Genomic DNA, 24074 nt, shown 5'->3' with positions numbered 1-24074 from the left:
GTTCTAAGGACAAAATTATATTTCTGTTTGCAGGTATCTGTTTATGTAGCCCTACTTGCTGTTTGAAAGGATACTTCAGGGCGCATATCAAGATCATGTGCAGAAGTGGGATCTTTGTGTTTTAAGTACTTCTGCCTATTAAATGTACAGTCTGGGAGGAAAAACTAGAGAAGATTAATTCCCTTTTCACTTTCTTCTGTCTTCTGTGTCCTGGTTTTGCACATTTCCAGAATCTAAATATTTAGGGATAATTGTGAGCTGGCAACTTCATGTGACCATGAAAGTGGAACTGAAAACATATCCCATACAGTTCAGTGCTGAGCACCCCTGGCCTTCAGGTGACTATTTCTTGGCACTTCCAGTTGCTCCTTTCCGTTCAGGGGTGTCACCACTAGGGGACTCCCTCCCGCAGCGTGACCTGATGCCTGTTCAGGAGAGTGAAAGTCCTTCCTTTACATTTATTGGTGTTTGGGTCCTGGTCAGTAACAAACACCGAGCCCACACACCCTTTTTCTTCCTTGTTGTGGCCCGTCCTCTTTGCCCATGCACATCTACAGTTTTATTGGTCACACACTCAGATAAATACATCTGAGGGCAACTTAGTGAGTTAATGGGCATTTTAAAATGAATACATAATAACAAAAATGACAAAAGGATGAAAAGGATGAAGATTTAGACAGAAAACTGGTATTTCAGGGGAAGACAAAATTCAATATGGGTGGTTGATTGGCAACGACATAGCAAGTTAGATTCAAGCATTATTGCCAACACATTTTGTTCATCAAGCTAGAGGAGACCTTGATTTTTCGAGAATTACTGCAGAAATGTTTAATTTTACAAATATCAAATAAAAAAAGAAGTGTGTTTTCAGTTAGATCTTTTTACATTGTCTTGTAGTATGTGCAACCAAAACACAGGAGTAATTTTTCCTCTGTGATTCATCTACTTGTGCATAATGTGTCTTACATGTTATAATGAGGCTGACTTGGTTCATTTTCATTAGCCAAACACACAATAATAAGAAAGAAAAATAAACAAAAGATGCTTTAATGTGAGTAAAAGTGTACCATCTACTAAGAATAAAGACTGCCTAAGAATAATGACACACCTGTCGGGTGTCTGGTGTACTAGGAAAGAGTGTGTTGACTCAGTATCACTGTTTTTCTTCTTGGTAGGACTAACCTGTCACAAGAGCTTCTCTGGCACCTTGGAAACCAGAATGTTGTCATTATTGCTATTATATGTTTCCAGGAAATGACAGATAATATTTTTTTTCAAATTACTTCAGCTGTGGTAGCTTTTGCCTTTGTCGGTAGTACTTTTTTCCCCCCTTTTTTCCAAATAAGATGATAACTTGGAAGTGTGTCTTTAAATTATTTTCATAAAATTAGAAGGAACTATAAGGAAGAAAATATTATTGCATATGCATTTTAGAGCTACTCATGGCTGTGACAACAGTCAGTTTTCTAGAAAAATAGCTGATTATAGAAATTATGGAGTTGTACAGTTCACTAGTGCAGCATGATGTATAAAGCAGTGGGAAGGGGATAAGTTGAAGTAAAAATTAGGAAAGAACAGGTTTTTCGGGCACTGTTTTTTAACATCTCCAGCTTTTTCTTCCTGACAAAGCAAGGAGTGTGAACAGAGTAAAGAGAAAAGCTTGGCTTAGGTTACTGTTTCTGCATGTTATCTGCCCTGCTGTAGTTTTTATCTAACGCTTTCAACACTGTTTTTATCTGCAATTCTTTCAGCCTTGTCTTTTCAGACACTGAGAGCTTGATCCAATGAGCAGATTGGATCTGCTTATTGTTCACCTGGTGCCATTCCTCATTCTTCGTAGTTGCTGTTTATTTGTTCTCTTATGAAGTGTGTGGTAAGAGTCATTTAGGGCCAAATCCTCCTCTGCTAAATTCAATAGGAATCATAATTTCTGCTTTAGCAAAAATGGGATAGAGTTCTCTGTCCCCTGCAAAAACCAGCATTGTTCCCAGATGTCCTCTTTGGCAACCCAGTTTCTACTACCTTGAACACGTGTTCTTCTCTATATTCAGGGTGAAGTTGGTAAAGAAAATACCTTTCCTCTTACAGTAGCATTTAAAGCTCCTTATTATCCTAACAGGAAGTGGCAGAGGAGGCTACCCATCTATTAACAGTATTTGTGATAACCCACATGAAAGTCTAGTGCATACAAACCTTTAGGTTAACTTTTCCCTGGAGATGTCTGTAAGAAATACTGGGACATCCTTGTGCCAGTAAGGAAGAGATGTTTTTTAAAACAGTGCGAAGAAATTGCTCCTGAGTGATTCATTAGTTTAGATGCTGTGCAGAATAATAGATGGGAAAAGGTAATGAGCCTGTGAGGTCATTTAGGATTGCTGCCTGCTCTGGTTTGTGGAGCAGTCTCCTGTAAGTAATCCTGGGAATGGATTTGCCTTCAATCCCACAACAGTTTGTAGGTACTTTTCCCAGTAACAAGGATGTTGTCTCCACTCAAAATGTAGTAGCTCCAAATGTACAAAAGTAGCTGTAGACAAATGAGGAGTAAGGATAGATGGAGCAGACTGGGAAGCAGGATTAGTACATTCAGTTTAGAGAGCAGTAGATGTTTTGACACTCCTATGAAGCAGTGGCTCAATACATAATGTGTAATCCGAGCAACAATAAGGCTGCCTCAGAGGCAGATTCATTGCAATACTGACTGCAGATACCATCTCCTGCTGTAATTGTTTCTTGAGACGGGCTTTCCTTCTGGCTCACAACTGTCATTCATTAGTATCATGAGGGGGCATGTAAACTTGACAGAGCATGTAGGTATGTAGGGAAATGATGTGGTTTGGCTGGGAGTCATTGCAAGGGAGAAATACGTAATAGTCATGCGATATTGCAGTTACATATCGTTTATTGTATTACTATTATTCGTTGCTCAAATAACTATGTACATAGGGTTCCGTATATGGGCCTGCGTGAGTGCATAAATATAAATACGCACAAGCAGTTTAAAGGATTTATTTGATGAGCTGGGGGTGACAGCACAATTCAAAAGCAGCACATTCACGGATAAGAACTACAGATAATGCCAAGCATGTACCAGTAAAGACTTTACAGTATTTAAGCATTAAAGTCAGTGCTTGTGCAAGACTTCATTTCTCAGTGCAAGGCATGTTCGTGCAGTACCTGGTATGGTCAATGTTAGAGTGGTTGCGCGGTTTCTATACTTCCCCTTTGCTCTGGAATGCGCAAATGTGCAGCAGATGCCTGTTTTCATGTCAGTCTGTCGCTTCCCCGCCGCGGGCGCTGGGCTGGCGGCTCTGCCCCGGGACGCGCCCGGAGCGGGCTCTCGGCCGTGGTGCCGGCGGCCGCCGCTGGGGGGCGCCAGGGCCCCGCCGCCTGCCCGGGAGCGGCGGTCCCGGCGCCTGTTCCGGCCGCGGGATCCGGCCCGGCCCGCTTCCCAAAGCCCGCGGCTGTGGGTTGTAACAAATGCTCTCCGCTTTCGGGGCTTCAGCAGAACTGCCACGGGGCTGTTTCCCGGGCGGTCCCTGTGTCTGCAGCCACTCCTCGAGCAGCTCATGCCTTCCTCTCTGTGCTTTTACTCCTCCCAGTATCTTGGATCCCCTTTGGTAAGGCCAGAGGAGTGAGGTCATGGAGTTGGCTCTTGAGAGCACATTGTTCGTCCCCTCGTGTTTCACATCAGTGCTAGGCTGTGTTCCAGGCTGCACAATGCATTTACGGTGTTTAGTCACTCCCATGGTGCGGTAATATCTGGGATGATTAACATTTTTGCCTTTGTAATAAGTTTATTTGGAATGGCTAGTACTCGTGCATGTGGCTGTGTAATCTTCTTCAAGGGAAATACTCGTTTCCCAAAAATGTCTCCCTCCAGCCTTCCTGTCCATCAGATGCCACCAGATGCATGGTAGGGCCTAGTATGGACAATGAGCTCTATAAATTCCATATCAAAATATATCAATTTCCAGACTAGACGTTTAATTTTAAGTTTGTTTTTGAAGAAGTATTGTCTCAGATGAGTTTTTATTTAAATTGATAACTGAAATGACTTATGTTCTCTGAGAGCATTTGTATTCCTAGACACAGATTTTTACCACTGATCAAGGAGGCAGATTTACATGAAAGCCTTGCTCAAAAATTGGTGTTGCATCTCCAGGCTGTGCACAGAGTCTTGTTTTGTTGCCATCAGAATCAGTTGGGGTGTGGATTTGCTGTATTTGCATCTATACTTTCGACACTAGTGTAATGTAATTTGAAAACAAGTAACTGCAGTATTCCCACTCCTTTGCAACTGTACCTTGTTCTTTTATGTCCAGCTAAACAGTTAATTCCTGTGACCTCTTGGTCTAAAAGCTGAACTTGCTACTAAATATCTTCTTCAGTTGCAGCCACGTGTGTGGCTTGCTCAGGCTGCACCTCAGTGTAGTAGAACATTCATACTCATTATTAGTTGCCTCCATCCGTATTGAACACAGGGAGAATCACTATGCATCAAGGAAAGAGGAGAATGTGATAAACTTGTTGAACATGTTGCATGAATATCTATTAGCTGAATTCACAACTTACTGTTCTCTTTTGCATAGAAAGGGTGTAGTGAATGCCTCACTGTCAGGGCATCAGTGATCTTCCTCTTGAAAATAAAAATAATCTTGTTATTGCTTCTACTTAAATGAGTGAATAAGTATCTCAAAAATGGCTTTATTTAGAGTGTTATTTATTCTTACTTGATTATTGGATCGACTAATCTTACTTTCAATTAGTTTTAGAATGCGTGTGAATTGCCTTATTCTTGCAAGGAAAAAAGATGCACTTCCTCAAGAAAGAGAATAATGCAAGCATATGAGTCATCCACTTAACCTGGTCACATAATCTCATTTGTTAAACTGTAGAATGTTGCTGTCACTAAAACTTTAATGTGGTTGCTGTGAATGTATCACATCTTGCTGACTTTGTAAAAGTCATTATATGTAGAGATATACTGTAAATACTTTAATGAACAATAGGGAGGGTTCCTAATGATGGGCTTGTAATACCTAAAACGGCTTAAAATTTTTTTTTTTTTCCTTTTTAGCAAGCTTCTTAAGAGAAAGAAGTCCGAAAAAGGGCTGCAGGGAGTGACTGGAGAATGGTTTGAAGAAATAAAAAGAAGAAAATTTCAGAATTACATTGATATCAATAGAATGCTAAAACCACCATTAGAGCATCAGCTAAGGAAGAGCAAAAACACCAGTGAGTTGCATTTGTCCATTTCCTTATCACCAAACCAATGTCTTATAGCATGTCAGAGTGTAATAGTTAAGGAGTTTCTGAAATTGCACCGAGCTTCTTCTCATATCATAGTTTTACCAAAGATATATTTTCAAAATGGGTATGTTTCTTTAAGCAGATTCTGTTAAAAGCAGAGCTGGGATTCACAAGAGAAAATCCCTGTTATTGTTATGCCATAGTTAGAATCATAGTACGGCCCAGGTTGGAAGGACATCAGATGATCTTCAGGTCCAATTTTTCATAGGAAAGGGAACCTGGATGAGATTATTTAGTACCATTTGCAGTCACATCTTGTAAACCTCCAGTGATGGGGACTCTACCATATGCCTGAGGAGGCTGTTCCAGTGATTAATTGTCCTCCTGTAAAAAATTTCTTTATTAATCAAAATGAAATTGCTATAATTATGGTAAATACAGTGGTAGTTTCCCAGTCAAAGCAGTGATGTTTGCACTGTATAAAAAGGTTGTGGTTTAACCCCAGCTGGCAGCTAAGCACTACACAGCCACTCACTCACTCCCCCACCTTGGGAGGGGGTGAGAATTGGAAGGCTAAAAGTGGATTGAGATAAAGAGAGTTGATAGATAAAGCAAAAGCCACACACACAAGCAAAGCAGAGCAAGGAATTCATTTACCACTCCCCATGGTCAGGCAGGTGTTCAGCCATCTCCAGGACTCCATCACATGTAACAGTGACTTGAGGAGACAAATGCCATCACTGTGAACGTCCCCCCCCTTCCTTCTTCTTCCCCTAGATTTTATATGCTATATTTAGATTTTATATCCCTATGGTATGGGATATCCATTAGGTCAGCTGGGGCCAGCTGTCCCAGCTGTGTCTCCTCCCGCCTCCTTGTGCACCCCCAATCCACTCACTGATGGGGTGGAGTGAAAAGCAGAAAAGGCCTTGGCTCTGTGTAAGCCCTGCTCAGCAGTAAGGAAAACATCCCTGAATTATCAACACTGTTCTCAGCACAAATCCAGAACATAGCCCCATATTAGCTGCTGTGGAAATAATTAAAGCAGCCAAACCCAGCACATCCTCTACTCCTTATTCCATACCTTTTGCATCATACTCAGGTCCCACACTATCCCGTATATCCCCATTAACCACCCCACTGCCTTCCCCTTGCCCCTGCTCTTGCTTGGACTTACCCGCATCCTGCAGTCTCTCAGGGGAATACCTGCTCCAAGTAGAGCCACAGTCTCTCCAGGGATATACTTGCTGCAGCATGGACTTATCCACAGCCCCAGTCCAAGTGAGGTGCAGATGCTGCCCCTTGCTATTTTTATAAATGACACTTAGCTTTCATTTCTGGGTTTGCTTTCTCCTACAGTCATTGGATAAGCCATTTTCAGGCTGTTGTGTTGTTTCAGGCATGCATTGTTTAAAATGGAAAAGAAAATGTAATGCCTTATTTCTGAGCGAAGTCTTGTTTCCTTATATTCTCCAGTTCCCTGTGGTGTGTAGCAGACCCTGCTGCTTCTTTCCCTGATCTGTGAGCAATACTCATCCTCACCTTCACACCAAATGCCAGCTGCTTTTACAGGCAGACTGAGTTTATGTTCCATTTGAAGAAAGCAAGTCATAACCTTCCCAGAGAAATCATTCACAGTATCTTGCATTGAAAATACAGTTCTGATATGCAATTTGTAGCAGAAAAAAAAAGGTACTCCAGTGGCCACAGGAATCCCATAGTAAGGAATTCTATGATACAGAGGACACGTTAATCTGAATTAGTGTTATGTAGTTATGTTACAGTCTGTTAAGTCGTATATTCTGGATTGTCACATTCATATTTCTTACAAACATGAAAATAAAGTGAGTAATGATTGTGGGTGGCTCAATTTTCAAATGTTTGATTTGCTTATATTTTAAAACAGTTATGATTTTCGAGTGATTGAGTGCTGATTACTTTCAGAAAATCAGCCTCATGTATCCCATGTGCATCACCCAAAACCAATAATACCTTCTGAAACGCTAGACCTGTTTTCTAGTTAGTCATTATAAACCAGCATGTCACATAGTCTGTCCAAAAATGTCAAAACTGGATTTTCCAGACATAAAAGGTAAGCAAAAGAAAATTGTTTATGAAGACATAACATTTATGTATATTTTAATACTGTATTTATTAAGAACTTCAAACAAGTCTACTTTTTATCATGTTTTTAGATCATAAAGAAATAAAAATGTCATCCCGCACAAATCCTCAAGCACAAAAGAACACTTCAGCTTCTTTTCTGGGGTTCAGATCACCTTTTGCTTGGCTTTCCTCCTTTAGAAAATCCAGGAAAACCCAGACTCAGAAGCAACCACGGTGAGCTATAATCAGAACATACATTACTTCCAGCTTTTAAAAAGTCTATGAATTGTTCTGTGTTTTGCTTAGAAAACTTTGTTAAATTATTTTTCCAGTCTCTTGCTTTTCACCTCATTGGGAAGATTGGGATTTTACTTGGTCATGTAATGAGAGATTATCTGTATTGTATCAGAAGAAAGAGGACTAAGTCACAAGTAATAGGCAGAGTCTCTTGGCTAAATCTATTTTGTTCAGGTTTTGCATAAAGGCTTAAAGTATATGAACGACCGTAGACTTAGGAGTAGCTGCAGCCTATTTAGTTCCCTCTCAAGAGGACACGGTGTAAGGTGCATGGGGATCTGGTGCCCTATGGCTGTGATACAATAGGAAAGTGTAGCTTTCCCATGTCATGGCAGAGAGTACCGGCCCCAGGCAGCTCTGCTGCATCAGTTCCCACCACATCTAGCCCAGAGGCAGCTTAGAGGCAGCCCTGCAGCTTTAGTGCCAGCCAGGCAAACCAGACGGCTCTTGGCACTTTTGCCTTCTGTGCTTTGTCAGTGCTTTGGTTTCAGCTGGATCTGAACCAAAGATGGTCTCATACGCAGGTCTGGAGCTGCTGTTTGAAGAGCATCCTTCTCCTTTGCCATTCCCAATGTAAAAGGTGCTGTTCAGAGGGAATGGGGTGGGGGAAAGCTACAGCCAGGCTGGTTAGGCTGCCTGTTCTCTCTTAACTTTTGTCCTGTATGGCCGTATGTCAGCAACAAGTGAATGAAGTCTTACTGTTCTTCTGTGCATCTTAGGGTAATGCTTGGGACTGGCAATCACAGGTAGAGCTGCATTGTGCAGTGCTGTGAAATCTAAGTATAAAGGTGCAAAATCTTTGGTACAAAAAGCTGATTTTCACTCAGTGAGTCTCAGTTTGGTATTCTGGTCTGTGCCTGGGGCTCCATGCTGGCACGATGGTAAGACAAGGAACAGCTGTAATAAACAATGAGAGGGAATGTAAGCCTCTAAAGAAATTATGATTAGTCTGGTATGTAGGTTTTGTAACAGAGCAGCTTGCTATTGTGGAGTGTTTGTATCAAAGCAGAAGGTTTAAGGAGAGGTTTGGGTAGAGGCTGTGAGGTTAGCTTTGTGGATGTTCACTGGTAACTATTCTCTTACATAACAACACAACAGAAAAAGAATATGCAGTGTTAACACTGCTCCTTACCTGTCATCTTCTCCTTCCTTTTTCTTGTGACCTCGTAATGCCCCTCATCCTGGAACACAGAAATGTTGGGCCACAGTCTTCCCTGAAGAATAAAGGGACACTTGTGTAACTGAGAATCAAGATTTCAAGGGTGCTTTTTCCTTGTGAACAGTGAGGTAGCCAATGCACACATGAAGGTCTAGGCTTTGCTGTACTATCTAAGCACTGAAATGATTTCTTAATTTAAGAAGGCGAAAAAACCAAACCGTGTCTACTCATTGCATCAGCTTTTTTCCTGTGTGTTTATCTGGCTTTTCCATGGAAAATCTATCGTATCTCGGGTTCAGATGCCTTTGATTTCTGACCGAGCATAACTTGAAAAATAAACAAGTCAATCCTGACGTGTAACTGAGCTGATTGCTACATTTTCTAGTCACGCCTCTCTGTTGAAAACTTCCCCCACCCTCTTCTAGGTGTTGCCGTGGCATGTGGTTTGCTTTATGCATAGGCAAAGCACTGAAATAATCTGCCTCTCTCCAGGTAGAGTTATTTTGGAGAGCCAGTGAAACACTATAGGACGCAGCACTGTAAATCCTTGTAAGTAAGCCTAACTGGCAGAAGCTTTTCAACGGCTAAACATTAATGGCTGGTTAGAGGGTCCTTTAAGTTCTGGAGAGACAGTTTCGTCAGCTGCGGTGGTGTTTTACTGTGAGGATAAATTATGGATGCTGCAGGAAGGAGTGCGCTTACATGGAGATACAGAAGATGCTAATAAAAGGTTTGTAACTGTAGTCTGAAGGCAATGAAATGTTTGATCACTTTTGGTTCAAAGGTGTCAGTGTTCTAGAATTCATCCTTATTATTTTCTAATAGGTAAGTGCGATTCATCCTGGTCAAAAATGCTGTTTAACTGTGTTTTCAGCATATGTGAGTTACGCGTTTGGTTTTTAGTTGGCTTCTTATGTAGTTCTGATAAGAATAGTATTGAAGAAAATGGATTATACTGACATCAGACAGCTTGGAGGTAGCCTGGGGAAGACAGGTGCCTTGCCTCTGTGGAAATACTAATTTGCAGCAGATTTCAATTCATGGATTTTTATTACTGTTACCAGTAGTGATAGTCATCTTTTACTTTTAATCTTACATTAAAAAGATACATATGTATGTAAGTGGAAAAGTATAAAACATAATTTCTTGTCTTCCATACTGAGTAGTATTTTCCAGATGGCAAATATTTCTGAACTTGAACATCAATTTAGTTTCTTTCCTGTTTATGAATAATAGACAATATTTACAAGTATGTGTGTATGCATTGTTTGCAAAATAATGTAAACAGTGCTCAGTATCATTAACCAAAAAAGAAACTGTATTGCTGTTTCCTAAAATTAAGCAATATTTCTCTGAAAGTAAGCAAAACTTTAATTTTGAAATGCTGGAAAACTTAAAAATGTTCGTAGAAAATAATGAGGCAGTTCGGGAAATGAAGAGATTGGCATAGGGAAAAGATTAAAATAACCTTGTTTGTATAAGTTAGCAGGGAGAAAAATAAAGCAGGATGCAGTGACCAGTTATTTCTGAGAGAACAGTGACAATAAAGACACGGATTAATTTAGAATAGTGCCAGAGGTGCAAATGAAAATTTAAATTTTGCCTAGACTATCAGAAGACATTTCTAACTGACATTTCTAACTAACATGTCTACTTCATGTAGGTTCATTGCAAGGAGCAATTAATCCAACATCAAGTGAGGAGAGCTTTGTGCTCTTGGGCTTTGCCAAAGAGTGGCTTTGCACAGTAAAGCTGAAAAAGAAAGCTTCTAACAAAGTTTTTGCATTTTTATTATGGGTATAAGTAAAACTAAGGTAACTTGCTAAGCCACAGGATTTTACTGAACTTAAATTGCAGGAAATCATTGTAAAAGCTCTGAAACATGAGTTTCGTTCTTAATTTGTTTTAAAAGCATTAAAACATACTCAACTTTATTTAAGTTTAAAGGAAGAGCTACACATATTTCTAAGTTCTGGTTCTGTAAACTTCATTCAGAAGGAGAAGTAACCCACTGATTTAATGGCTGTTTTTATTTAGAGCTACAAGGAAAAATTAGGAATTTCAGAATCAGACTGTCTAGCCAAATCCTAATCCCGCTGAAGTCAACAGGCTTGTTTGGTTTCAGCTGGACCCCGTGTCAGAGAGGAATCCTGGTTTTACAGTTCACAATTACAGAAGCAAAAACAAATTGCACCTTTCAACTGTTCTTCCCTGCCTGCAAGCACATTGCAAACAAATGACAAAGCACTTCAGGAGGAAAGGCTGGGCCACAAAGAACTTGCCAACAAGCCGGTTTATACTTGCTGTTGAAGCACAATAAAGTAGTCTACCTGAGCACAGGGAGCTTTTAAGAGCCTAAGAACAAGGTCATTCATAAAGACTTTGAGACAAACAGGACTGAGCAGAACCATCTTTCCCTACTTCATTTTCTCTCAAGAATTAACTTCCTGGGAAAAAACAGTTTCTGAGACAAGGAAGAACTGGCAATAAGCACAGGCTGAACAACATTTCCTTCAGGGCTTTTGAACAGACGGGGTTTGCTTAATTGTAAAATAAGGATCTGCAGACTCGAATAGACTCAGTGTAAGTCAAGTCCTGTTCTTGTTTCTTTAGTTTATTTTGTATTTGTCTGCAAGTCACCCCATTGAACAGAGTACTTTTTATATTCAGGGTTTCTCGGCATGTTCTAACCACTGCATTACTCATGGATGCTCGAGCCAGTTCTCTGCCAAGCCCTTGCAGTCTTAAATAGCTTAGGAAAACAGATGAGCCTTCTACCATGTCTTAAAAATTGGTAAATAAAGGCCGTTTTGGGTGAGTAGCAGCAAGTTCCAAAGTTCACACCAAAAACAATCTGCTGTCTGTCTCTCATCCTTTGCAGGGACAGAGCACAGCTCTGCATCTGAGCAGGGTGAAATGGAAGAGAAAAACAATAGAATTGCAGATGCAAACCACTCAGAGATTTACAAGTATATAACTTAGGCTATGAGTAGTACCTACTAAATTATTGCTGTTTGGAAAAAGAATGAATACCATCTTACCATAATGCTGGATTGAAACAACTGCTTTATGGCTGTTGAAGACACTGAGATGTCAGTAGGTTGAGTTCATGTTGGGCTGTGCAGTTATGAAATTTGCAAGCTGACAAGGCCAAACTGAATGGTACATTTTCCCAGCACTCTATTTTTGCAGGATTTTGGCAGGGCGGGGAGTTAAGGATGAATTCTTCATAGAGCAAGTTTTCTTCAGATGCTTCTCAATAGTTGTTAAAATGAGAAGCTGCTGGATATTCACTACCTGATGAAATTACATCAAGTTCCTTTTAAAAGCCAACATTTAAATCCCTCTGCCTACAGATATGACAGTTCTGCTAGCCCATCCTCAAAAGTGGAAGAAATGGCAACGGTAAGTAGTATATCAATTTATTGTCTGCGATGCTTAAATACTGATTTTTCAAAAACTAGTCCCCATGGTTTAGGCCGTTGCTTTAACATCTGTTTAAGTAGTATTCCTGAAGTTCTTGTTTTAAATGCTGAGTAAAATGTCTGTGCTGTGAACTTGTTGCATGTAGTAGAATGAGCTTGCCTGTTTGCTATAAAAGTCCAAAGCCTTCCTAGCTAGGCCCTAAGTCTAGCTCTGCCAGATTTCAGTTCTTTCATAATGACAGAATAATTGCATGGATCTTTTCCTAGGTCAAGACACTCACATATCTTGGCAACTGTAACCAACCTGTAAATAGATCAAAACTTACACTAAACAATAATCTCATGTATTTACTTTGTTTCGTTTCATTTGTACAAGGATGAAAAAGAGTAGCTGGCTTGGGCAGGCAGTAGGGTAGAACCTCTTCTGCAACATTTCCATGCACCGAATTACCACGTAAATGTAAATTTTGAAGTAGGAAATTTTTTTTTTATGTATGTTTCCTTTTATAAGCGCAAGCTCATTTTAAGGATAAAACAACAGCTTTATTTCTGATGTAATTTTAAGTGCATGCTGTTGAAATAACAGATTTTCTTCCAAGGATTATATTTTCTAGTTTAATTACTTTATTACCCTGTATTATTAACATGTTTTTCCTCATCTTCAGTTGGGTGGTATAAGCACAGAGGGGACTAAGAAGGTATACAGTGTATAATCAAAGGCACAGAGGATGTAAACTGGCCACCTCCCTTCTCTCATATTTCAAAAACAAAGGGATAATCTATATTAATATATGGCTGAGCAAAGATCTTATCAGAGAATCCTGCGTGTTATATAAACATATGATATAAAGCTGTATTATAGCTAGACTAGTAAAATATTATGAATATGGTGAACAACAAAGTAGTAAGGTGGGTTTTTTTGAAAAAAGGAGAAAGAGTTTCAGCTAAAATAATTCAGGAGTTAAACAGTTGTCTGCACTTCTACCATCTGAGACTGTGAGCTGAGAGAAATATGGATGGGACAGAGCCTCTCCAGTTTAAGATTTGATCCAAACACAGATGGGGAATAGGATGACATTTTCCCCACTTTTACCACTAAGTGCTGTCTTGCAATAAGAAAATGGACTGTAGTGTTAAATTACTAAATCTCTGTTGGGAGGTCAACGTGTGAATTTTAAAATACACTGGTCAAGGAAGAAGTGATTGGGGAAAACTAAATTGAGAGATACAGTGCAATAAGGATGCATTTGGATAAAATAAGTAAACTATGCCCTTATCCAAAACATGCTACAGTATGAGGACAAGATGAGTAATTCTCCTTATTATATGTGTAGAAGTCTATAAAATGCATGCAATTTTACAACCCTCAGTTGTGTATTTTAATAATACGTTATTTAATGGACTGACAGAGTTTGCTCACCTCTGGGACTTGTGACACAATTTGTGATGTGACATGTGAAATGTGATTTGAACTCACATGTAGAACTGAAACCAGGTTACCTTACAATTTTTAACAGGCTGAAATGTGTAATTCTCCAAAGTCAACTGTAACAAGTGGTCATTCTTTTGATACAAACCAAAATGAAATAATGGAGAAAAGTACACTGGAATGGAATGAACAGCTGGAGAAGGAGATTTTCAGTGGTAAGTGTGTGTCCTTACTTTGTTCTGATGGTATTGTTACCAGAAGTGACTGTGTTTTGAGAGAATTTTCTGCAAAAGCACAGGCTTTATAGACATGGCTCATTTCTAGCAGAGTGGCTACTTTTTGTTCTCTTCATCTGACCGTGGAATGTCTACTCCAACATTGACTTCAAGAGATGTCACTGATCACTCTTTGAATGCATTTTATCTCATACTGATACAGTTCAGAAGAGTCACATGTAGCTGTGTACAGTTCTCCCTGCTGTTTCTGTTGGGAGCCCACACTGCACCCTCTAGATGCAGACATGTGGTTCTGTGAGAATTCTATTCCAGTTTCCTGCATGCATAATTTTGATAATGATGAATTACTGGGCTGATTTTAAAAACTGTAAAGCCACAAACCACAGAAGCAAGATGCATTATGGCATTCAGTTAGCTTTCTGGGAGCCTTTATAGCCCCAGTCAAGAGTTGCACGTTCTTTTTTAGCTTGGCTCATGTCCTCCCAATGAAAGACTCAGAAACAACTCATCTTTTTTCTTGTTCTGAGTTTCTCAGGAGTATTCTCTTTTGTGTGCTGAAGAGAAACTTAGAAAAATGGAGAATTTTAGTACCTTCAGATCACATTTTATTCCAACTATACATACTTATCAATGTCAATGCTTTCTTAATGATTTTGTACTGTTAGCACAGATCTGTAATGACTGGTCAGTCAGTCTTACGTACTTAAGTGGATCAGGAAATTCTGTAACGAAACAGTCATATCCATTGTATATTCTGTATATTCTGGTATTTTCAAAATACCAGAAGAAGACAATTAGCAAAGGCATAATTTGTTTTGACAATAAAAGTAGTTTTAGTACATTGCTGTCAGTCTTCTGACTGAATATCTTGGTTAATTGAGCTATATAATGTTTAATTCCAGTTCATGAGGTTGCCTATATATATGTATATAAATATGTATTTGTTGCTAGATTGAATCCTAACTATTTAATTACCCATTCTTATCCAGAAAATGCCATTTTCAGTGCTCAATTAAGTGTAATAGACTACAATTCAGAAGAGAACTTCTTTTATGAATGAAACAAACAGTGGACACGCCAGACTACTGAATATGCTTCTTTGATGGTTTGCAGGATTCTGTTTTCTTACAGTTACATCATAACTGTGCTTTGTGAACATGCAGAAAGGTCCGTGGTTGTGTAGTGAATTCTTTTCAGGGATTTTTTTGCTTACAAACTATATTTGGAAGGTTCACACACACACAAATATACAATGTGTGAGTGAGAACTCAGACTTCAAATTGTTTTGTTCTTCTTTTGAATAGCATGAAGACTAACACTTACATAAAGAGCAGTCATGGCGGAGGACATTTTTTTTCTTGTAGTTATAATGGGTGACTGCTGAAAGGTCCTATGGAGGAAGAATGTGTGGTTTGGGAAGGGTTTTGAATTCTTTTAAAGCCAGTTCTGATTATTAATGTAGTACGTGAAACTTTTTAACATAAATAGTCAGAAGATTATTAAAGAAAACAAAACCAAGTATGGTTTTTTTTTTTTTTCCTGTGCAGTTCTGAGTGATCTGGATGACCAGCTGGCCCAGGAACAAATCCAAGACCCTTTGGACAGGACAGTTTCTACTAGCAGTGCATCAAATGTCCAAAGTAGTAGTGCATTCCCTACTTCAAAGAGGCAGACTGCTAGTAGGGGGCAACAGAGAAATGACTGGAGTGATATGCCTAGCACATTTTGCCCAGAAGGACTGAGAACACTAAGGGCCAAAGATGAACACAAGATTTTCATCAGACCAAGGAAGTTACACAGTGCATATATGAACTGGCACCAAACAGCCTTTCAAGAAGATTGCAGTTATGGTGATGCAATCGATGGAAATCCTCGTCTGCACCGTAGGAGGCTGTCTTCGGTTTCTTTCGGACGGTCTTCAGAAGGGAGCTTATATCCTCCTTCTGTAACACAGAACAGTGGATTTAGGCACAAGAGTTGTATGAACAGGGATACAGCTGGCAGAAGTTACTCTGTATGTTCCCTTCGGAGATGTCCATCATCAGTATCTTCTGATCAGCTATCAGCATCAAGTTTACAGCATCCATTGGCAAGGGAGAGCAAGAATGGTTTTGTACCAAGGTTTGGTCGACAGAACCCAAAGAGAATTCCTCTGTCTTCCATTGTATGGAACAACACACCAGACTCTTCTGAAGAAACTCCAGAAAAAATGTTTAGAACTCAATCACTGATGGAGTTTCATGCTACAGACTATGGCAGATATCCCAGCTCTTTACAAGAAACTAAGAAACACTCAAGTTACCACTCAAAACACCACTATAGAAGATCTATTTCAAGTAGTAATTGCTTTAGCAGAGTTAGTTGCCCTGACAAAGCTACTTCTCCGTTGCCCTTTGATAACTGGGAAAACTATCCTTTGTACAAATCAGAAAATAATCTCTCTAGATCCTACTACAGAGATACCTCTTCTCATGGCAAGTTGTATGCAAACCAAAAAAATTCTTCTTATGGAAGAAAAGACAGCTATCCTTCTTGGGCTGATATTCCTCAGTGTTACAGTGATGAAGTGTTTGTTTCCCCTGATGCCAGCTTTGAAGTGTTTATGGCCAATTTAAATGACCAGCAGTGGGCACATACAAAGAATGCCAAGTTTGGTTCACAGCGCCTGCAGAATGATTTTCACATGTACTCTCCAGAAAATACAAGTATCAAAAGGATGACAAGAACTGCAAACAGAACTTCTTCAGAATTCACTGAGGGCTGTCAGCCTTGGCTAAATCGTAGCTCTTCTGTTTCTTCATCTGGTATCAGAACTGATGAGTCAGTCTTTCCCAGTTCAAAGGACCAACCAAAACCTACAGGACTGAACAGGAATTCAGTTGTCATTACCCAAAGGAGTACTAAGGCAGACTTTGCACACCTGGAAAGGGCTGAATGTATGAAACAGCAAGATGGAAACATGCTGTTACAGTCAGTTCCTCAACAAGCAGATACAAGCTACATCAACGCACGGAGTTTTTCCTCTAACAGCCCTGCTTCTGCCATGTGGCAAAGAGATGTATCTCTCTTTAACACAATGACATCAAAGAGACAAACCCAAGCCACTGCCAGAGGAGATACTGCAAAAATTTATATATCAAATGGTGATAAAAGAAATTTGGAAATGAAGGAAAATGATTGCCCACCCAACAGTGTGTTCAGTCAGCCTCTCTGTATTTCCCCAGCTGGTAAGAGCAGGAAAGAACCTTTTCTTCCAAGTCAGAAAGAATGGGAACATAATCTGCATTATGCAGCACAAAGAGAGAGCATCAAACAGGGTAACTGGAGTGCAGAAGCCCTTAACGAAGCTACTCCAAAGAGACAGTCCTCCCTACTGAATGTTACTTCTGCTCTATCCACTGAAAAATTAGCAAGCTGTCAAGGCATGTTGTCCTGTCCTCCTGAGTGCTCATCTAGTTTCTCAAAAAGCTCTCCACAAGCACTTTCTCATAAAGACAATTCTCAATGCTTAGGAACACTAACTAGCTCTTCAGTAAATTGCACATTTACTGACTCTCAAGCAGAAGAGAGAAAAACAGCTCAAGTGAGCAGAACAGGTGTTAGCAAAAAGATTTCACAGAAAACATGGCAAAACGCAAGCACTTTAGTTACTAAGGACTGTAATGGACAATTCATTGCTAGTTCTCCACAAAATGGAAATAATGGAAATTCTGGAAATATTTATATTCGTAGTTTTGATGGAGACCCCAATACCTCTGAAAATAGTTTAAGTTATTTTTGCCTTGAAAAAGGAACTGGAAAAATGAGGAGTACTTCACCTTGTATCGGAAGGTTTCACAAGCAAGACAGCTCACCAAGACATACCAGTAGCTGCAGTATTACTGGCTCCCCTGGCAGAAACAGCTCCAAATCTTCTGACCCCCTTGTTATTTATTACACTTTGCCTAGAAAATCAGCTAGCATTGCGGGCAGTATTATGTCAGATACACCCATCTCTTTACCTAGAGAAAGCAGAACAACATACGATTGTTTGAGGTCTGAAACTCCACATAGAGCTGACCCCTTTTGTTCTAATCAAAGAGATGTGTCTTCTTTAGACCCAACATGTTCCTTTTTAACATCAGCATCATTAAATGCTGCTACAAGTAATAAAGATTACCCCAGTCCTTTAACCAAAAGTATGAATGATTCAATAAGTAGTAGTACATCAGTTGATCTGACAGACAGCTGTAAACATCTAAGTAGAAGAGAATCCTCTGTGTTTTCAGATTATAAGGAGGGGGGAAATTTTTTGCAGAAATATAAAACCACAAGCACATTTACAGTTTGTGTTGATGAAGATCATGTCAAGTATCATGAATTAGTTTCAATTTATTACACACTACCACGGAGGCATTCAAGAACATTTTGTAGCCTCTTTAGAGATAATTCAGAGGATGCAGATTTACCTTGTCCCAAAGAAAATGCTCAGTCACCAAGAATACAAAACAAGAAAAATGAAGATCATGTGAGTTTAGCAAATGGCTTTTTCCCTGCTACTTCAGGAAAAGAGGTGCCTTCATATTCTTCTGATCAAGTATCTTCAGTTTTGGTCACACCTCAGAATTTAAGAACTGCTGCTGATAGTGAAGAGGAGAGTTCTCACTTTTCCCCTAGCTCTGAGAAGTCAGTGAGTGTGGTAACTAACAAGAAAGAAAATTCAGCATATCTTTCATTAGCAGAAAATGTGCTTTCTGATGTGGTGACAAAAGAAATTTCTTTTGGTGGCCCACAACCCACTGCAATAGTGGCTAAGTCAGGTAAGGTCATTTCTGATGCTTCAAGCAGCCAAAATGCAGAAATACATCTGAAAGAAAAGAAGGAAATTTTACAAAGAGCCACACCACTAATGTCCACTTCATCAACCCCTCCCAAGCCAGGCAGACATTTAGAGAATCGTTTATATTCTACTTCAACGAATAAAAATATTATTCAGAAGGGAAGCTCTGAAAGTTGCTCTCAGCCCCCAAAAGTGAACAACAGGAAAAATTTGAACAGTTTACTCCTCCGCTCCGGAGAGAAGAGTTCCCTTGGAAGGAGTGGTAACACAGCACACGCTGATGTGCCACTTACTCCCGTGGAAGACGTGTACACAGATAGTACCCAAGTTAAACAGAGAGTAAATTTCCTACACCAAACCACCCCTCTGCATAATAATAAATTTAATGGACTGCAATTAAGAGCTGACAGTTCAAGAAAAAAAGAAAATGGTTTAAACTTTTGTAGCAAAGTGCTTCCAGAGTCTCAGAGAAAAACATCTGAGGTGAGCACAGCTTCCAGTGCTGATCCATTACTTCAGCTAGGCAAAGTGACTAGCACAGATACAGATGAAGTAAAGAATTTAAAAATTAAAAAAGAGCAAAACTCACAGAGTTCTCATATGGGTAAAGTTTACAGCAGTTTTCAGGAATCAAAGAGGCATAGTGAAGGCAACCTGAACACTAAAGATAAAGTTCCCAGGGCTGCACAAGATAAGAAGATAACACAGAGTGCAGAAGATGAGAACAAACTTCTCTCTGACTGCACAAGAGACAAAGTCAAAGATATAGAAAAAAGGAAAAACAGACCTTCAATTAAAAATAAATTGGCAGCTGTTTACAAAACAAGTCGTAAATTTTCAAGTAAAAATTTACCCCCCAAGCCACACATAAGTAACATTTTTTCACAGAATGATGGAAGTGCCACTTCTTTAGAGGTCAACATGTCCCTTGACTCATTGATTTCAATGGATTCCCACCAGCCATTCCTGGAGTTGGACAATGAAAATCAGAATCACAGTCTGAACTCTGATAAGAATTTGCCAAGACCAAGAACAGCTGAGAATAAGAAGACTGAAAATCAGAATGATCCTTCTTTGCTTGTTAACACCAAAAGGAGGCCTTTTACAAGTTCATACACCCAGAAGGAAGCCATCAGTCCTCGAAAAACTGCAGTGAAAGTGGAAAATAGGCCAAGACTCACAACTGTATTTCCAGATAAAGCAGTAACCATGAGAAATAAGAATTCCCAAATGCTTGATCTTGGGTTAGAAAGCAAAATCCAGCCCATCACTCCCAGTGCTACTACCTCATATCCACTGGATGAAGAGAAAGGAAGAGCTAGCAGTCATGCCTGCGCTCCTCCCTCGCCACTTTTAACTGACAAAAACTTAAACACCTATGTAAATAACTGCTTGCAGGCAGACACATGTCCAGAGCAAAACTTGGCTTCCCAGACAGTGCTTGGTCAGCGTCAAAATACCTCTCAGCCTACTGGCTTAGAAAACGCTAACCTCAATAGCTATCGGTTGCGCAAGAGCCATTCGAAAAGTCAGCGTGAGCGTCACCTCTCTGAGAGCATTTGTGCTCGAGATTCCCTTGAGACCTCTGCCTCAGGAAGCAATATTCTACCCAAAGATGGCATACATGGGAAGAGATTTAAATCTTACTCAGAGCTGTTGTCTTGTGACGAGAATGAAAACTGGGCGTCAGACGATGAGAAATGTTACAGCACTAGAAATTTAATGTATCCGTCTGTGGAATTTGGTATATTTGGCAAAGAGCAACAACTGGCTTTCCTGGAAAATATCAAGAGGTCACTCACAGAAGGGCGATTATGGAGACCGTGTCTTCTTAATAACCCTGGCGCTTTCAGAGATACAGAGAACTCTTCTATAAACAGGGCTGAGCTTCTGAGCTCGAGTTCTGCTGGGAGCAAAATGTCATCAGCTGCTTCATCGCCCCGAGAGCTGACTGATACCTACGTGGAAGACCCAGCCGCTTATTCGGACTCAGACAGTGATACCACCACCGATGATGAATATTACCTAGATGAGATAGATAAAGAATCAGAGCTATGAAGGGACCGTGGTACTAAGAGGGCATGATAGCGTGGTAGTTTCTGGGCAGGCAAAAACATGTCAAATACGTTGAGTCCATTCTTGTGCTGCTATAAATCAGTACAGCTTCCTTAGTTTCAAGGGAGTTAGTATGTTATATTAGCTGAGCATTAGACTTTTGTATCAAATGTGTGGCTTCACCATTCCTGTTTCTCTTAGCAGGGAAAAACAATGTTAAAAAATCCCTTCCCCAAATACTAGAAGGTAAATAGCTGTGGAGTTTTGGGCAGTGTGAGTCCAGGAATGGCTGAGTCAGCAAGCAGTAGTTAGGTTCCTGCCAGTTACAAAGCGCTGGAATGGATAAATTCTAGCTTGAGCTGCTTTTTCTTACAGAACTTAATAGAAAACCAAGAAGTTAATTTGCTAATAATTTGCTGTTTCTCTGATGTTCCTCATTATCAAGCATGATAATGCTAATCCATCTCACTGAACAAATATCCTCACAAAATGAAACCTCTTAAATTTTTACAGCATATTCTGTATGAATGTTATTTTTCTGCATTCCTGGGAAGTGTAGCAGTAATGTCCCTGGTGGCATTTATTCTGCTGTGCTGTTGAAGCAGATTCCACATCAGGACTTTCCAGCATTGCAAGAGCAGTGAGCAGTGTGAGTTGCAGAAGTTTTTCTAGTGTAGGAGAAAAAGCTCAACACAGGGTACAGCACTAAAAACTGACCGAAAGAAAGACAGCTGAGCATGGAAATCTGCTTTCCAGACATGGAAGATTCATAACTGGCACAGCTTTGGTTACAGTTGACATGATTGGCCAGATTTCTGCATTTGACTTAGAAACAGGTCAATTTGGATTAGTAGTCAGACACTTTTAACAATTCAAAATATGAAAATATTCAGCCTGTTGATTTCCTATATAAACCTCATAGGTTGAATCTTAAGTTGTTGTGGGAAGATAACCAAAACAACTTGTGAGGTCCCAAAGTTCTGCAGCTGCCTCTGCTTGGCTGGTCTCAGGATGAGGCAGCTGCATCCACTGGGCTCCGTCAGGGCAGCAGCACCTGGGGCAGCCTGAGAGGGCATTTGGCTGGGGCACCACTACACTGGTAGTACAGATTGGTAGCTTTTTACATGCAAAGTAAAAAAAAAACAGTAGGAAAGGCTCTTTGCCCTTTGCTAAATTACCATCCGTTTTTGGTATTTTTAAACTGTTCCTGCTGTGACCACAGTACTCTTTATCCTCCAAACTGAACGGCTGTAAACATGTTCCATTGGCTCTTCTTCAGCCACAACAATAATGTAGTATTATTACTCAGTAGCCAAAACTTGTCCCTGGCCATTAAATTTCTAACTAAGCTTTGTTCTCTTTTGATGAAAAATCAGAAGTGGCTCACTGAGCCAGAAAATATATTTTAAAATAATTATACATGTTCTTCTACTTAATTTCTAATTTCACATATGGTCTGAAGTGATGGTCCATATTTTTATATGCTTTTTAATCCAATAAAATTTCTGTAGGATATAACTATATTTTTCTAACTCAAAGGACAGTATACTGGTATTTTAAAATTATATCTTTCACACAAAACAAGCTTGTACCACTGACTACTCCACAAGAAACTAAAAGATGAAAATATTACAGTAGGTAAGAGGTATCCTTATTTTTTCATACTGTAAGCTTCGTTAAAGAAGTGGGTCTGTAGTTCAAATCTGTACTGATATGTAAGTATTATTTTATGCTGGGGTAATTTGTCTTTAGTTGTACATAGAAGGACTAACATAAACTGTATACTTATAGTCAGAATTGATCTCTACGACATGCCTGTTTCACAAGGATATAAGAATATGCTGACATGGGCAATGCTGTAATGAAATGACTACTGTATAATTGCAGTCTTGTAAAATGTGGTATTCTAAGGAGAAATTATGTTTTTCTGAAAATGTTTCTATTCTCTGTGTACAGGATTCTGTAGAGTAAGACAATAAAACCAGCTGAGTATCTGTGCGGAATTTCTGCTGTTGTACATTTCTGCAAAATATATTAATCCAAAAATTTGGGATACCAGCCTACATAAGGTAAAGAATAATGAAAGAAATGTTTACAAAGGAAGTAAATGGTCATACAGTTTTTCTTGACTAGAGGTGGATGGTTTAGAACATTTTTATTTGTAAATATTTTCTACCCATTCAACAGTAGTTGGATTAAGTTTTCACCTTGCAGGCATAAATTTTTTTCATTTGCTATGCTGTGTATGACAGGAAATCAGGTGGCTTGATTTAATGATTTAATGTAAGCAAGTAAAAACTGCTTTTGATTGTAAATCAGTTGTGGAAGACTGCAGCCTGTTGAGGATCTGTAAACTAAAATTTCACTGAACTCTAACAGTTGATTGCATGAAAACATAGGGAGAAATACCTTCCGAGTAGCAATCATTTCCATTCATTTTAGCAATTTTGACACTTCCACTCTTCCAAGATTTTCTTTGGCAAAGATATATTCTATAAATATTTATAATTTATAGGATTTTCGTATTTAAAACTATTTGTTTGAAATAAATTCCGCATTCACATGAAAAAATGTATTGGTACTGCATTTGTTTTTCACTTGCTGTGAATGCAATAGATTATAAAAAAAAATTTTAAAAATCCAGCATCTTAATATGGTTGCCAACATCATCAGGGTGCTGATGCCAACAAAGCCATGGATTGAGCGGGGCAGCCAGTCTTGGTCCGTCTTGCAGCTGTAGCCAGCAGCCACATCAGCTGCTGGGCTCAGGCCTGCATCCTGCACAGGAAGGATGTGCTGCCTTCTCCTGTCCTGCCAGCTGATGAGTCTCCAGCACACAAAGAGTTTCCTGTCAGTGGTAGAATCTTTACAGTAGACATATTAAGCCCTTAGAGAGCCATATGCCTACAACTTGCCTTGAGGTGCCAATACTCCATGCAGGGGCCAAGGGTAGTGTTTGGTGAGTAGTTTTACAAGGTGATGATCTCCACATGAAAATCCCTTCAGCTGCAGTTAGGCCTGAAAGAAACCTGGCTGCCACGTGCCTGTAATGGTGTGTGAGACTCATCACGGTCTTTCAACCTTAATTACTGCAGCCAGTATTTGTGGTACCTGAGCTCAGTGATGCAGTCCGTCAGTCTGGCTTCAGAAGGAAACATGGTTTATGAACTAAGGTGGTTTATCTGTCTAGACCTCTGTCCACCCAGTAGGTCATGCATGTGCCCAGATGATCTTTCAGCATTCTACCATCTTGATGACATTTGAAAGAAGGGACAGAAATCTCATGGTTTCATCAAAG

The 24074-nt window shown here is 39.7% G+C and overlaps 1 protein-coding gene across 4 annotated transcripts in view; it reads left to right on the top strand.

The window, feature by feature from the left end:
* The window catches only part of EXPH5 (exophilin 5), a 34568-nt gene extending 11789 nt beyond the window's left edge, over window positions 1-22779 (top strand). For 2 of the 4 annotated variants that reach the window (XM_048295150.1, XM_048295151.1), the window contains exons 2-6: window positions 5078-5235; window positions 7446-7590; window positions 12169-12217; window positions 13755-13881; window positions 15450-22779. In XM_048295150.1, the coding sequence (XP_048151107.1) occupies window positions 5078-5235; window positions 7446-7590; window positions 12169-12217; window positions 13755-13881; window positions 15450-20779 (5809 nt within the window). In that variant the 3' untranslated portion in view covers window positions 20780-22779. Of the gene's footprint in view, window positions 1-5077; window positions 5236-7445; window positions 7591-8522; window positions 9543-12168; window positions 12218-13754; window positions 13882-15449 lie in introns of those variants that run through there. The other 2 variants (XM_048295153.1, XM_048295152.1) reach the window with 2 other exon arrangements.
* Window positions 22780-24074: the final 1295 nt, after the last annotated feature.

The sequence above is a fragment of the Corvus hawaiiensis genome, chromosome 2 (assembly GCF_020740725.1).
Source record: "Corvus hawaiiensis isolate bCorHaw1 chromosome 2, bCorHaw1.pri.cur, whole genome shotgun sequence".
Classification (NCBI taxonomy): Eukaryota; Metazoa; Chordata; class Aves; order Passeriformes; family Corvidae; genus Corvus; species Corvus hawaiiensis.
The sequence above is the reverse complement of the archived record's forward strand: the minus strand, read 5'-3'. Positions and strand labels throughout refer to the sequence as shown.